The 15,739-nt window shown below is 43.3% G+C and overlaps 1 protein-coding gene across 1 annotated transcript in view; it reads right to left on the reverse strand.

Annotated features, from left to right (window-relative positions):
* TDRD5 (tudor domain containing 5) overlaps positions 1–15,163 on the reverse strand; it is a 158,198-nt gene extending 143,035 nt beyond the window's left edge. The window contains exons 1-2 of the mRNA XM_030208004.1: positions 15,080–15,163; positions 8,315–8,554 (exon numbers count right to left, since the gene is read on the reverse strand). Coding sequence (XP_030063864.1) covers positions 8,315–8,546 — 232 coding nt within the window. The 5' untranslated portion in view covers positions 8,547–8,554; positions 15,080–15,163. The remainder of the gene's footprint in view (positions 1–8,314; positions 8,555–15,079) is intronic.
* Positions 15,164–15,739: the final 576 nt, after the last annotated feature.

Raw genomic sequence — 15,739 nt, forward strand, 5'->3', positions numbered from 1 at the left:
AAAAAAAGACAAAAACAGGGGAACAGCAGCAGTACTTTTTCTTTTCTTTTTATGTCCCATGCTGAAGTGGTACAAGTTAAACAGTCATTTACACATGTATTCTTTTTAACCTCCCGCTGTCTATCCTCTGTCAACTGTATTGCTCCTAAATCCATCTAACTCCCTCTCTTATCTTTTTCACACCTTTAAACTCCAGTTTCATCTCTCGGAACTGGTACAACTTTTTTTTTCAACATATTCTCGACGGTGGACTTATGCAAGGGTCCTTCCCTTAACGCCGATGAGATTTATGATTCCCTATCTCTAGATTTTCAGTCTGCCTCCTTCGGCAGCACTTTCTGATACACAAACAGCCTTCCCCTGGCTGCGGTCCCTAATTACCACCTTTAGCAGGGTTAATTTTTTTAGTTAGCCAGTGCCAATTACTGGACACTGTCCCACTCTTTGTAGAGGTTCCGGACTTCTTACAGTCTGTGGGTTGCTGCGCTTTCCCCAGTACTAATAAAGAGAGTAAGAAGCACCTTCTAACCTCTACCAAGGTACTTTTGAGGGTTTTAGGCCTTGTGCAGGACAATTTTATGAGACGGGCCACTGCTTCCGCTGCCTGATTAGCAAAGGCAGATTCTGAGAAAATAAACAACCTATATCGGAGTGATATACAGACCACCTTCACAGTCAGAGGAAATGGAAAGGGACTTAATTGAAGACATCCGCAAGATAGCTAGGAAAGGGGAAGTACTACTGATAGGTGACTTCAATATGCTGGATGTTGTTTGGGGTGTCCCGGCTGCGGGGTCATCTAGAAGCAAAGAGATCTTAGATTCCCCACAGGAAGAATTGTTCCGGCAGTGGGTGATGGAACCGACGCGGGATGGAGCTGTTCTGGACCTGGTGCTTACAAATGGAGAGTACGTTTCTTTTTTTTTTTTTAATCTTTATTTATAAATTCTTAGATTCATATAGTAATGCAACACTTTTTCATTTTTTAACATACTTCTCAAAGAGCTACTGAGTCCGGCCTCCTTACCTGAGGTGAGGACAGGTAGCACTGTTGCCCAGCAGCCCACTAGACATTTCAAGTGCAACAAATCCAGCTGTAAAATATGTGACATAACCATCCAGGCTAATTGCTTTTTGAATTGGGTATGTATTTCCATAGATACCACACTACTTGTTTATCCAGCAACATAATTTACATAATCAGCTGCCCCTGCCACAAGATTTATGTAGGCAAAACCAGCAGGTCCCTGCGGGCGCGAATGACAGAACACCGTTCCTGCATTACTCAAAAGCTCCCCGGTGCTCCACTAGTACAGCAGTGTGTTTAGTTTCTACACAAAATTTGAAGACTTGAAGTGCATGGCGATCGATTGTGTGATTCCCTCAAAACGAGGAGGCGACATCAATAGGATTCTTCTACAAAAAGAACTTCGTTGGACATACTGTTTACAATCTTTGGAACCCAACGGCCTCAATACCAGAATGCAGTGGGGATGCTACATGTGAGCAAAACAGCATTTGCCGCCTTAATACCATCAGACCCGGTAACAACCCTTCCGGGCTATACAGTATAAATAACGCCACCGCCACTGGAGTACAATCTCTGGCGGAATACACTGACAATCACTGATGCGTAAGTTGGAACCGTACACGACAAAATTGTAAGTCCACTGACTAATAAGAACGCAGATAGCTTGCTTTTCTTTGACAGGTCTATACAGGCTCAGATCTCTTGACAAAGCCCCAGCGAAACGGGTACCTGTCGAAGTCTGAGGAGCCGTTTAGAACGCCAAAGCTAAGTGATTTCATTCTATCGTTCATCTACCGCCTCTGAACTTGATAGAAATATTCATTCAAAGCACTGTGTAGAAGATTACAATATCTATAAAAATATCAAAAATTTCAATATTTTAATTGGAGGAGGGGGTTTTGCCTATGATTACAACCATCACAAAAGGGCAGTTATCCAGCCAGTGATTGCTGACTTTAATTGTTGCACGACTCCTTTTGTGAAATTATGAGGTTTTTTTCTCCCCCTCTTACTAAATTTAGTCTGAGACGAGCGTGGATTGATATCGTCTATTTTCATTTTTTTATTTGCAAATCCTAAAAAGGCATTACTGAAAAATACTTCATCCCCCTCTGCCAAAGGAGCTATGGAGATGGTGGGGCAAAATTCATAAGTAGTAACTGCAAAACAAAACCAGCAGCAGTTATTTGCATGTCGTGTATTTGCATGTCTGTCTTTACAAAAATTTACCATCTATTTATGGCTGGTAATATGAGGGAACTGTCTGCCATGACACAGGGGTATCAAATGATGTCAATACCACTGAAAAGCTGCACTATTGTGATAGGTCAATGTACAGGGTAAGGCATAAAATTAACCCCCTAGAGTTTTTTGTTGTTTTTTCAACAACCGCTTGGAATGTCAACATAAAATTTTACAGCTTTATTTGTTGTTGCTATCTATGTTTGTGTGCTGAGTGGAATGAGATTAGCTTTAAACAACGCAAAGTTAGACTTTTTAGCATGACCATTAAGCAATTTTCATGAGTTCAAAAATGTTTGCACTGTAAAACTACCATTTGGAGAAAAAAAAAGTTGGGGTACTAGCTTACTGATAATGTTGTCACAGTGACATAGACTTTTGTCTGGTGAGCAATGTTGGAGGCCTATCAGAAGCTCAACCCAAAGCTACAAACAATTACCAAATTCAGTGAAATGTTGCAGATGATCTGGGACAGCCTGACAGAGGGATCGATCGACAAGACTATTAAGAACTTCCCGAAGCAACTGAAGGCCCATGTTAAAGCTACGGTGACACTGGGTATTCACAGTAACTGCGAAATTCTGCTACATTGTTAATTGTATCATTTGAATGACGTTATTTTACTGCATTTTAGTTGAACATTTTTAATGCACAAAAATCGCTAGTTAGTAATGCTGAAATGTTGTTAATAACATAACATCAGCACAGCTTAAGATAATTAAATGTTGTTTAAATAGTAACACATAAGTATGATGACTAAATAAGTAGGTACAATTTATCGTTGAAATTCAAAATGGTAGCTGAAAACTGCAAAAAAAACAAGGGGGTTCCCTCTCTTGGGGCTAGATTTTCTAAGCAGCGCTATAATGCGGGTAAATGGTGTACGCGTATTAAACACTAACACGCCCATGGAAATGTATAGGCGCGTTAGCGTTTAACTCACCTTAAATTTAGAGGCGCGTTAAAAACGCTAACACACCTTAAACATACCCCTTGGTTTATTTGGGTTTTTTTTAGTTTAAACTTTTAGTTTTATAGAGGTACCAAAAAACAAATACAATACAATGTAGTGAATCCCCCCCCCCCCCCCCCACCCCGGTCTAATAAATAGCTAGTCCTTTTAACAAAGGCTAAAATTCATCAACCTATTGACAAAACAAATCTAATGGAGCCCAGATCTTTCTCTGAACTACAGCAATCTCTTCATACTTCCTAGTGAGAGAGACGGTATTCCACCACACATACATAGGCAAGATTGTATTGTCTTTCTACTTAGACAGTTTAGACCGTATAGGTATGAGATAAAAGCGACTGATCACAACACAATCAGCTTAGGAATTCACACTGAACTCAATTATAACATATTTATAATTCTATCCCATACTGGTACCCAAAATTGTTTTAAATTTGTACAGGCAAACAGCGTATTACATTACATTAAATTCTTATAGCCTGCAAAAATCTATTCAGTGCTATGCGAGTAACAATAAGGCAACTAGTACAATTCAGGAAAATACAAAAAACACCTATCTTTAGGCAGTCTCACTTTAAATAAAAAATAAGCTTTCAATATGAAGCAGGAATAACTTACCTTTAGCAGGAATTCTACGAGAAAAGCATGTCATTCTCACATGTGGGTGACGTCATCCACGTCGCAGAATGCTTTAAAAATGTAATACAGCTTTAAGACATGTGATAGTGCCCCCACTAAGCATGCGAGTGTGCCTTCCCCATGTCATGAGGGCGTGGGACCAGAAGTACAATAGTGTAGTTATCATGGCAACAGACAGCTCCAAGGGTAGGTGGGAGGGTATGTGAGAATGAATGGCCTGCTGTCCTCAGAGAATACCTACAGGTAAGTATCTCTGCTTTCTCCAAGGACAAGCAGGCCATATTCTCACATTTGGGAATTCCTAGCTACCAGGCTCACCGAAAACAACAGTAGGACAATAGCACCTTGCAATGGCGAGGTCAAAAAACAAATTAACCTGAATCTATATACACACTGTGTGAGAATGCAGCCGAGAACAGAACAAAAATGGAGTGTGGAGTTGGATTCTAAACCCCAAACAAACTCTGCAGAACTGTCTGTCCAAACTGATCATCATGTCGGGTATCATGCTCTAGGCCTCTGATGGCGAACCTATGACACGCGTGTCAGCACTGACACGCGTAGCCATTTTCGATGACACGCGGCGCCGCCACAGTGTGGTCCGCCCTCCCTCCTCGCTCCCGGAAACTAACCTTAAAGCCTCCTTTCACGTCGCAGCAAGCAGCAGCAGGGCAGGCCACTCCTTCCTTCTGTGTCCCGCCCTCGCCTGACGTAACGTCCGCGAGGGCGGAGCACAGAAGGAAGGAGGAGAGGTCTGCCCTGCTGCTGCTTGCTGCGACGTGAAAGGAGGCTTTAAGGTTAGTTCTGGGCCCGGTAGCGGGTGGAGGGGGGGGCCTAGCGACCTCGGGTGGGCAGCGATCTCGGGTGGGGGGGCCCGGGGGCGGTCCTAGTAGCAGTGATTTTTCTCGAAGTGACACACCACCCGAGTTATGCTCGGTTTTTTGGCGAATTTTGACACACCAAGCTCAAAAGGTTGCCCATCACTGCTCTAGGCAATAGTGAGATTTAATGTGTGGACTGAAGACCACAGGGGCTGACCTTAAGTGGCCTACCAATGCAGCCATGGCTCTGACATTATGAGCTTTGACATGACCCTCAAGAGTCAGCCAATTGGAGATTGTGCGTTTCACGATGGCAACCCTCATCCTGTTGGGATCAAAAGAAACAAACAGCTGGGTGGACTGTCTGTAGGGTCTAGTCCAAGTAAAAAGCCAATGCTCACTTGCAGTCCAAGGTGTGCAATGCACTTTTGCCAGGATGGGCATGAGGTTTCGGAAAGAATGTTGAAAGAATAATTGACTAGTTTAGATGGAATTCAGACACCCCTTAGGCAGGAACTTAGGGAGCATGTGGATAACTACTCCGTAATGATGAAATTTAGTGTAAGGTAGATCTGCTATTACGACATGAAGCTCACCGACCCTGCAAGCTGAAGTAATAGCCACCAAAAATTTGACCTTCCAGGTCAAGTACTTCAGATGACAGGAATCCAGCGGCTCAAAAGGAGTTTTCATCAGCTGGGTAAGCATGCCATTGAGGTCCCATGACAAAGGCAAAGATTTGATAGGGGTCTTTGTCAAACCTCTCATGAAACAAACAACCAAAGGCTGTTCAGAGATGAACTTACTTTCTATACAGTGATGGTAAGCGCTAATTGCACCAAGGTGAACCCCAACAGTTTGGTCTTAAGACCAGATTCGGAAAGGTGTAGGAGGTATTCAAGCAGGGTGTATGTAGGACAAGAAATAGGATCTAGGGCCCTGCTCTCACATCAGACAGCAAACCTTCCCCATTTGAAAGGAAAACACCTATTAGTGGAATCTTTCCTGGAAGCTAGCAAGACCCTGGAGACATCCTCTAGAAGATGCAAGGAAGCAAATTCTAAGCTCTCAACATCCAGGCTTGAAGTTCCAGCAAGCTGGTTTTATTTTTTATTTTAGTTACGTTTGTACCCCGCGCTTTGCCACTCATGGCACGCTCAATGCGGCTTACATATACAGGTACTTATTTGTACCTGGGGCAATGGAGGGTTAAGTGACTTGCCCAGAGTCACAAGGAGCTGTGCCTGAAGTGGGAATCGAACTCAGTTCCTCAGTTCCCCAGGACCAGAGTCCACCACCCTAACCACTAGGCCACTCCCTCCCTCACTCCACTCCTTCTTTTGAGTTGAGCTCAAAAGAATTCTAAATGCAGAAAAGTGTTCTGCAATGTGGCTTTTATGTAGACACAATGATTTAAGAGTTCTTCCAGGGATAAATGACTATTCTTTGTCACTCCCCCCAAATATAGTTGCTCTGGGCATTCGTTGTGATACTGACTTGTCATTTCATCTTCAGATAAGTCATGTAGTGAAATTATGCTTTTACCATCTATGCATGTTAAAGCAATCGAAAATAATTTTTAAAGAAAATTTGTCAAAATTGGTTCATGCATTCATTACTAACACGCTAGACAACTGTAATTCATTATTAATTGGTTTGAGTAAAGTCAGTTTAAAACATTTACAAATGGTACAAAATGCCGCTAAAAGATTGCTATCAGGAGCTTAAAAAAATCAGATCATGTTACACCAATTCTGAACAAATTACACAGTTTGCCTGTTGAAAAACGGATAGAATTCAAACTGTTGTGTCTTGATTTTAAAGCATGAAATCTGAACTGTCCTTGAGTAATTTAAGAAGTTAATCAGTTTGTCAGATCTATGTTGGAGGGGCTGTGGACACCGGGGGACAGGGGATGTACTGTCATATATGGTGGGATTGTCCTCTTGTACACCTTTTTGGATTAGGGTTTTTTCTATGCTTTCTCGGATCCTGCAGGAGGATATAGACTTGAATATGGAGCTTGCTCTTTTGAATATGCCATTACCTGATCTGGATGAAAGTGCACACCTTCTGCTGAGGCTGGGTCTCACTGCAGCTCGGATGGTGAATGCTACTATTTAGAAACTGCCTCAGGCTCCCAGCCTCATTGCAGTAGTGAGAAAATTGGATCAGTGGTATGCTATGTATCACTTGAAAGCACATCATTGATTTAGGGTGTGCTCCTTTGATAGACGTTGGGTGTTATATACCCAATGGAAACAGACTTGTAGACCTATAGTGGATGTAGGCTGATTTTCATTCAGCTTTTGAGTGGCTGGTGGGGGTGAGGGGAAGAAACTGCTGTTGAGTAGTTAGATTTTTCTCTGTATTAAATAGATGCACCGAAGAAACCACTGAGTACCTGTTTTGGACTGTAATTTCTGGTGTTGAAACGTTTTAATAAAGGCTAGTTACTTAAAAAAAAAAAAAAAAAAAGTTATTCAGATACCTTCCTTCATGTGAGTTACAGTCTCTCAAAACGGTTTGCTCAAATTGCCCAATTTGGACATTATTAGACTTACTTCGTCTCGAAGGAGGGCTTTTTCTTACAGTGGACCAGTTTTATGGAACTTATGGTTCCATATTATGGGTTTCGTAAAGTATTGAAGATTCTTATTGCAGCAACATTTTAGTTGATTTTCATAATAATATGACGTATTTTCAATTTTCAGTGTTAAAGTCTCTGTAAGATTTATTGATGTGTAATGCATACTTTTGGCTATAAACCGCTCAGACACATTAGTATTGAGCAGTACATCAAACCAATAAATCCAATCGAATCCAGGCTGTGAGGGCCAGAGATTGGAGGCTGGGATGCAGAAGAGATCCCTCATTCTGCATGATGAGAGTCAGAAAATACTCCAATCTCCAAAGTTCTTCAGAGGATAACTCCAGAAGAGGAGGGAAACAGATCTGCCTGGGCCAACAAGAAGTTGAACAAGGCAAAATGGTAAAACACAGTACTGGAAGTGATGTGTTCCAACCCAAAATCTGAGATACTTCCTGTGGCCTGGAAGTATTGGGATGCGAGCGTAGATATCCTTTAATTTTAAAGAACATAGCCAATCTTTTTCCCAAATCACTGGGAGAAAGGGTGCCCAGGGAAACCATCCTGAACTTTTCTTTGACCAAGAATTTGTTCAGGGCCTTTAGGTCTAGGTTGGGACGCACCCCATCCCCATTTTCTTTGGTACAAGGATGTGCCTGGAATAGAATTCCTTCCCTTCGTCCCCTGGTGGAATAGGCTCAACCACATGGGCATTCAGAAGGGTGGAGAATTCTTCTGCAAGTGCCTCCTTGTGACAAGAGCTGAAATGAGACACTCTCAGTGGGTAATCTGGTGGTCTCTGCCGTCAATGCAATCACCGGTATGTGTTCATCAAATGTTTTATATGCCTTGTAATCCCATATAAATGTTATTTTATTTGGATATCCCATTTTCTCTTGCCACTTGTCAAATAGTGAAATAGAAAAATATACAGAAATCTAGATTTTTTTTCCCAAAAATAATACTTACATTGCATTGTATTATGCTAGAATTAAAAACATCCGCAGATGTCCACCTACCATTTAATATAATGTTACCATTGCTGTATGTAGAGATTCTAACCACATCAGGCATGTCCTCGACAAGCTCCATAGTAGATCGGTACCCTAAGGTGCGCAATGGGAGATGGGTGCCGATCATAGAGTGGTAATCCTGCTCCAACTGCCGAGGTGTCAGGCCCTCCTTAGATGCAGTCAGCAATGACCTGATTTCCTTCCTGAGAGTTTCAATTATCTTCTCCTGGTCCGACATATTTACAACTACAAAAACAGAGAAAAAGCAAAATATCACTACCAGTAGCCATGTTTTATTTTAAAAACACAGCAAAAAATTCCAGCACGTAACAAGACTAAAGAGACTAGTATATATGAGTGCACAGCCTTCTGCCTTACCTCACTCGTTATCGGCTCCGTTATAACTTCAGTGTGCACTCCGTTTATAGTTTATATACCACTAAAAAAAAAAGAAACTTTTATCAAATATATACTTGATGTAAATCTTCACGACATTGACCCTTCATCTCTATCCTCCCATGTTTCAAACCTCCTCTCTACTGTGGCACCATCCACGTCTGTCAACGAGGCTGTTTCTTCTTACAACAATACTCTATCCTCTGCCTTAGACACTCTTGCACCTTTGATGACCCGCCCTGTAAGGCGTACAAAACCCCAACCTTGGCTGACTTCTAATATCCGCTACCTACGTTCCTGTACCCGCTCCGCCGAACGCCTCTGGCGGAAATCTCGGGCCCTTGCTGATTTCTTACACTTTAAGTTCATGCTGACCTCCTTCCAATCTGCTCTTTTACGTGCCAAACAGGATTATTATATCCAACTGACCAACTCTCTTGGCTCTAATCCTCGACTTCTCTTCACCACATTGAACTCTCTCCTCAAGGTGCCCCCTCCCCCAACTCCCCCTTCATTATCTCCTCAGACCCTTGCTGAATTCTTTCACAACAAGGTTCAAAAGATAAACCTTGCTTTCTCTACCTCACCAGCTCTCCCTCCACTAGTCCGTTCCCCTCTCTCTCCTTCCCCTCATTCCCTTTCCTCCTTTCCTGAAGTTACTATTGAGGAAACTACACTTCTCCTTTCTTCCTCAAAATGTACCACCTGTTCCTCTGATCCCATTCCCACCCACCTTCTTAATGCCATCTCTCCTACTCTTATTCCTTTTATCTGTCACATTCTCAACCTCTCACTTTCCACTGCGACTGTCCCTGCTTCCTTTAAACATGCTGTGGTCACACCTCTCCTTAAGAAGCCTTCACTTGACCCTACTTGTCCCTCTAATTACCGACCCATCTCCCTCCTTCCTTTTCTCTCCAAATTACTTGAGGGTGCTGTTCACCGCCGCTGCCTTGATTTTCTCTCCTCACATGCTATTCTTGACCCATTACAATCTGGTTTTCGCCCTCTCCACTCAACTGAAACTGCGCTTACTAAAGTCTCCAATGACCTATTACTGGCTAAATCCAGAGGTCAATATTCCATCCTCATTCTTCTTGATCTTTCCGCTGCTTTTGACACTGTCGATCACAGCATACTTCTCGATACCCTGTCCTCACTTGGATTCCAGGGCTCTGTCCTTTCCTGGTTCTCTTCCTACCTCTCCCTCCGCACCTTTAGTGTTCACTCTGGTGGATCCTCTTCTACTTCTATCCCTCTGCCTGTCGGTGTACCTCAGGGTTCTGTTCTTGGTCCCCTCCTCTTTTCTATCTACACTTCTTCCCTTGGTTCATTAATCTCATCCCATGGCTTTTCCTACCACCTCTATGCTGATGACTCCCAAATCTACCTTTCTACCCCTGATATCTCACCTTGCATCCAAACCAAAGTTTCAGCGTGCTTGTCTGACATTGCTGCCTGGATGTCTCAACGCCACCTGAAATTAAATATGACCAAAACCGAGCTTCTCATTTTCCCCCCCAAACCCACCTCCCCGCTCCCCCCGTTTTCTATTTCTGTTGATGGCTCTCTCATTCTCCCTGTCTCCTCAGCTCGAAACCTTGGGGTCATCTTTGACTCTTCTCTCTCCTTCTCTGCTCATATCCAGCAGATTGCCAAGACCTGTCGTTTCTTTCTTTACAACATCCGTAAAATCCGCCCCTTTCTTTCCGAGCACTCTACCAAAACCCTCATCCACACCCTTGTCACCTCTCGTTTAGACTACTGCAATCTGCTTCTTGCTGGCCTCCCACTTAGTCACCTCTCCCCTCTCCAGTCGGTTTCAAAACTCTGCTGCCCGTCTCATCTTCCGCCAGGGTCGCTTTACTCATACTACCCCTCTCCTCAAGACCCTTCACTGGCTCCCTATCCGTTTTCGCATCCTGTTCAAACTTCTTCTACTAACCTATAAATGTATTCACTCTGCTGCTCCCCAGTATCTCTCCACACTCGTCCTTCCCTACACCCCTTCCCGTGCACTCCGCTCCATGGATAAATCCTTCTTATCTGTTCCCTTCTCCACTACTGCCAACTCCAGACTTCGCGCCTTCTATCTCGCTGCACCCTACGCCTGGAATAAACTTCCTGAGCCCCTACGTCTTGCCCCATCCTTGGCCACCTTTAAATCTAGACTGAAAACCCACCTCTTTAACATTGCTTTTGACTCATAACCACTTGTAACCACTCGCCTCCACCTACCCTCCTCTCTTCCTTCCCATTCACATTAATTGATTTGATTTGCTTACTTTATTTATTTTTTGTCTATTAGATTGTAAGCTCTTTGAGCAGGGACTGTCTTTCTTCTATGTTTGTACAGCGCTGCGTATGCCTTGTAGCGCTATAGAAATGCTAAATAGTAGTAGTAGTAGTATGTGGCAGACTGTCCAGATGACTCTGTATAGGAAGCTTGTGGCTAGGAATACATTACTACATTTTGGGTGTTTTCATCCATGCAATCTTAGGATTAGTCTTCCCATTAGTCAATTTTTAAGAGTATGAAGTATTTGTTCCTCTACGGTTGAGTTTGAGACACATGCTAAAGCACTTCATTTACATTTTAGAGAAAGGGGTTACCCGAGTTCCATCGTTAAGAAAGCATATTATAGGGCCAAATTTGCTCATCGAGAAGCTTTACTTACATATAAGGGTACTCGTATGCAAGACAGAATTGTTACAGTTTTCCACTATACTACTCATATTTCAATGGTGACGTCTTTGATTTTCAAATACTGACATGTATTAGGCATTCAGACGTGTTTTCAGGATAGTCCCCTTATAGCATAATCATAGAGGGCAAACTATTGGGGAGATGCTTTCCTACAAAATAATTGATTATCCTACCCTTGTAGGCAATCCAGTGCAAAATACTTGTGGTAATTGCCAGTGGGAGACCAGGCTATCATTGGTCAGAGATGGGAATTAATAAAATATGGTAGAACAATTTGGTCCTGGGATCACACCATTTGCAAGTCATCTCACGTAGTGTATGCTATTCAATGTCCATGTGCACTGATTTATATAGGTAGGACATCTAGACAGATTAAAACTTGTTTAGTGGAACAAATCAAGAATTCTGTGTGGGATTAAACAAGCTCCGATAGTTACCCACTGGTTAGACAAGGGACACAGAGTTGGGGATATCTGATGGACAGTGCTAGAACAGATTCATCTAGGAGTAGAAGGGGGTAACATGGAAAACTTTTGAATTTTAAAGAGCAGAAATGGGTATTTTCTTTGAATACTGTGAGGGGCATTTTCGATAGGGGACGCCCATCTCTAAGGGTGCCCATCTCCGAGGACGGCGCCGCCCGTATTTTCGAAATGAGATGGGCGTCCATCTTTCGTTTCGATAATACGGTTGGGGGCGCCCAAATCTCAACATTTGGGTCAACCTTAGAGATGGTCAACCTAAATGCTGAGATCGCCGGCTGTAGAGATGGGCGCCCTCTGTTTTCACTGATAATGGAAACCGAGGGCGCCCATCTCAAAAACGAACAACTCCATGGCATTTGGTCGTGGGAGGGGCCAGGATTCGTAGTGCACTGTTCCCCCTCACATGCCAGGACACCAACCAGGCACCTTAGGGGGCACTGCAGTAGATTTCACAAATTGCTCCCAGGTACATAGCTCTCTTACCTTCAGTGCTGAGCCCCCCAAAACCCACTCCCCACAACTATACACCACTACCATAGCCCTAAGGGGTGAAGGGGGGCACCCACATGTGGGTACAGTGGGTTTCTGGTGGGTTTTGCAGGGCTCCCATTTTCCACCACAAGTGTAACAGGTAGGGGGGGGATGGGCCTGGGTCCGCCTGCCCAAGGTGTACTGCACCCACTAAATCTGCTCCAGGGACCTGCATACTGCTGCGATGGACCGGAGTATGACATTTGAGGATGGCATAGAGGCTGGCAAAAAAGTTTTTAAATTTGTTTTTTTTAGGGTGGGAGGGGGTTAGTGACCACTGGGGGAGTCAGGGGAGTTCATCCTCGATTCCCTCCAGTGGTCATCTGGGCAGTTTGGGCCCTTTTTTGTGACTTGGACCTAAAAAAAAAAAAGGGACCAAATAAAGCGGACCAAATTATTGCCAGGGACGCCCTTCTTTTTTCCATTATCGGCCGAGGATGCCCACCTGTCCTCGGCCGATAAACATGCCCCAGTCCCGCCTTCGCTACGCCTCCGACATGCCCCCGTGAACTTTGGTCATCCCCGCGACGGACTGCAGTTGAGGGCGCCCGTGGGAGGACGCCCATATCCCGATTTGTGTCGAAAGATGGGCGTCCTTCTCTTTCGAAAATAAGCTGGTGTGTCTCCGGGAGGTTTAAATTTAGAAACTGATTGGCAATTTTTGTTATGATTGGATGATTTGGTATTATTTCATTTCTGTTGGGTTTGCTGGTTGTTAAATAGTAGTACTGCAGGCAGCAGCTGTATAGCAGTGGCCATTTTGCAATGCAGGACATCGAAGAAATGATCGGTGTCAGGTTAGGTAATAATTAGACTAGAATATGGTATGTGCAGCTTAGTATTTTTGAAGTTAATATTTTGAAGTTTTAACTTGTATTATTATATTTGTAGGACTATCGAAACGCGGGTGACAATCCTATATGCCATTAAAATAAGAACATGAAGGTAGATAAGTGACAAACGATTTACTATATATTTGATTAAAGTTTGTTTATATCTTATATACTACTACAAATAAAAGTGCACACTGAAGTTATAACGAAGCAGATGACAAGTAACATCACTGTGGGTCTCTACACTACAGAGACTTATGAAAGAAGCTTACACATTCAGTCCACACTCAGTTTTTGATAAGTATATACATCTGGGCTGTCAAACCAAATTATCTGAAATTTTGTTACAAGGCTTTCAAACTGCCTGACCTTTGATGGCTAAAGAGGAGATAAGTTATCAGACAGAAATACATGAAGGACTGCTTCAAGATCAATATTTCCAGGGAAGTATTTCAGGTCCAGTTAACCATAAGCAGGGCTGGTGTGTGCATATTATGTGCCCTAGGTCAACAATTCCCAACATAGGCCTCAGGGCACACCTAGTCAACATCAGGTTTTCAAGATAGCCACAATGAATACACATCAATTGCTTCAACAGGATTATTATGTACTAACAATTATTGACTACTACACTGTACTTTTAATATCATTGAACATCATTTTTGTTCATATCAAATACAACTTTAATAAACATTATTGCAAACTTTTATATAACAGTAAAATCAAGCCTGATAGGTGTCACTGCTGGAGTTAATCCTGCCCCATAAGGTAACAGACAAAAATACTTGTACTGAATATAAAGTCAGCTCAAAGCAGACGAGCATGTTAACAACCAAGCACTTTAAAGATCACCTCAGCTACTAGCAGTTCTTGAAGCCTGGATTGGCCGCTGTCAGAGACAGGATGCTGGGCTTGATGGACCCTTGGTCTTTTCCCAGTATGGCTGTGCTTATAATCTTTATGGTTAAGTTGAACTATAATATGCCCCTCTCACTCTTAAGGTTGGTTATTTCTTTATCCACACGAAATAAGAACAATTAAAACTACTGGTCTCAACCGCGATATTATGCCCTCCCTTCGTCTTTGCCTGACCCTAGTAAAGTGTACTTACAAAAAAAAAAAAAAAAAAAACATCTTAAGACACCAAAATAGGCCAAGAAAAACAATCTGGCAAACTGGCAGGACAGGCCAAATAGTTGAAAACGCGGGGGAAACATCATTTAATATAATGCTTAGAATCTGAATCTCTGCTGTAAATGCCAAAGCGAATTTTTAGTTCCAGTTCGTCATTAAACCCAACAAATCTAATGCAGCTAGTGGTATAGAAGTGACAGGATCCGTCTAAATCCCCTGTAGGGCAGCAGAGAAGAGATTAATCACTCTCGGACGTCGAGCAACACTCTTCTCGCGAATTCGGGGTCCGGTCTCCCCCTCCCCTTCCCGTGGTCTGCCTCTCTCTTCCGCTCTCCTCGATAGGTTTCCTCCTCTCTTCCCTGTCCGCGATCCCACACCTTTCCCAACCCCCTCCTCCTCCTCGCCATCAAGCTCATATCTGTAGCTGCCCACCAACGATCCTGCAGCTTTGCTTTCCTTCTCCGCTGCCCCGAACCCCTCTGATGCAACTAACTTCTCTCTCTCTGATGGAAGTTGCGACAGAGGAGGGCGGATCGGCGGAACTCCAGAAAAATGAAAGCTGCGGGGCCTGTCGCGGGGATCTCAAGTTACAACTTGTAAAGAGCTGCATGGAAATTCCGCCGAGATAGAGGTAATGCCTGCGGGGTCCCCGTAGGAGTATATGAGCCTCTCGGGGATCACCTACCTGCGCAGGATTCACCAAGACGGCCAAAGTACTACTGTCCTTCAATAATTCTGTGTCCGGGCTAATGCAGTAAGTAAGGCTCACACATGCACGAGCCACAACACAGCAGGCCAACAGCTGCAGAGGTCACCGGATCTATTGGCGCATGCGTGTGGTCGCGCGACCTCCACGTGCAGCCAGAGTAGATCCCTAATGAGAAGAGCTGGCTGGCTTCATTCTTAAGTATTTAGAAACCTTCTGGCCCAACAGTACAAAATAGCAAGCAGCACACAATTAGCTGCCAAGTTCACACAAACATAATAATTTTCAGTGGAAAATAAATCTGTTGGCTGCCTGCCATATGAGTAATCCATCACTGTTTCGTTATTGCTACTAAGTATTACTTATTTGGGGCATTTGTCTAAAACTTTGACAGGATGGACTGTACAGATCTTTATCTGTTGTCATCTACTTTTTTACTATGTTACTACGTAAATATGGTCTTATTCGTTTATCCAGAGCTTACATGCACATGGTATTACTTTGTAAGGCCAAAGGTCCATCGAGCCCAGCATCCTGTCCCCGACAGCAGCCAATCCAGGTCAAGGGCACCTGGCAAGTTACCCAAACGTACAAACACTTTATACAAGTTATTACCAAAATTGTGGATTTTTCCCAAGT

This window comes from Microcaecilia unicolor, chromosome 6 (genome assembly GCF_901765095.1).
Source record: "Microcaecilia unicolor chromosome 6, aMicUni1.1, whole genome shotgun sequence".
NCBI lineage: Eukaryota > Metazoa > Chordata > Amphibia > Gymnophiona > Siphonopidae > Microcaecilia > Microcaecilia unicolor.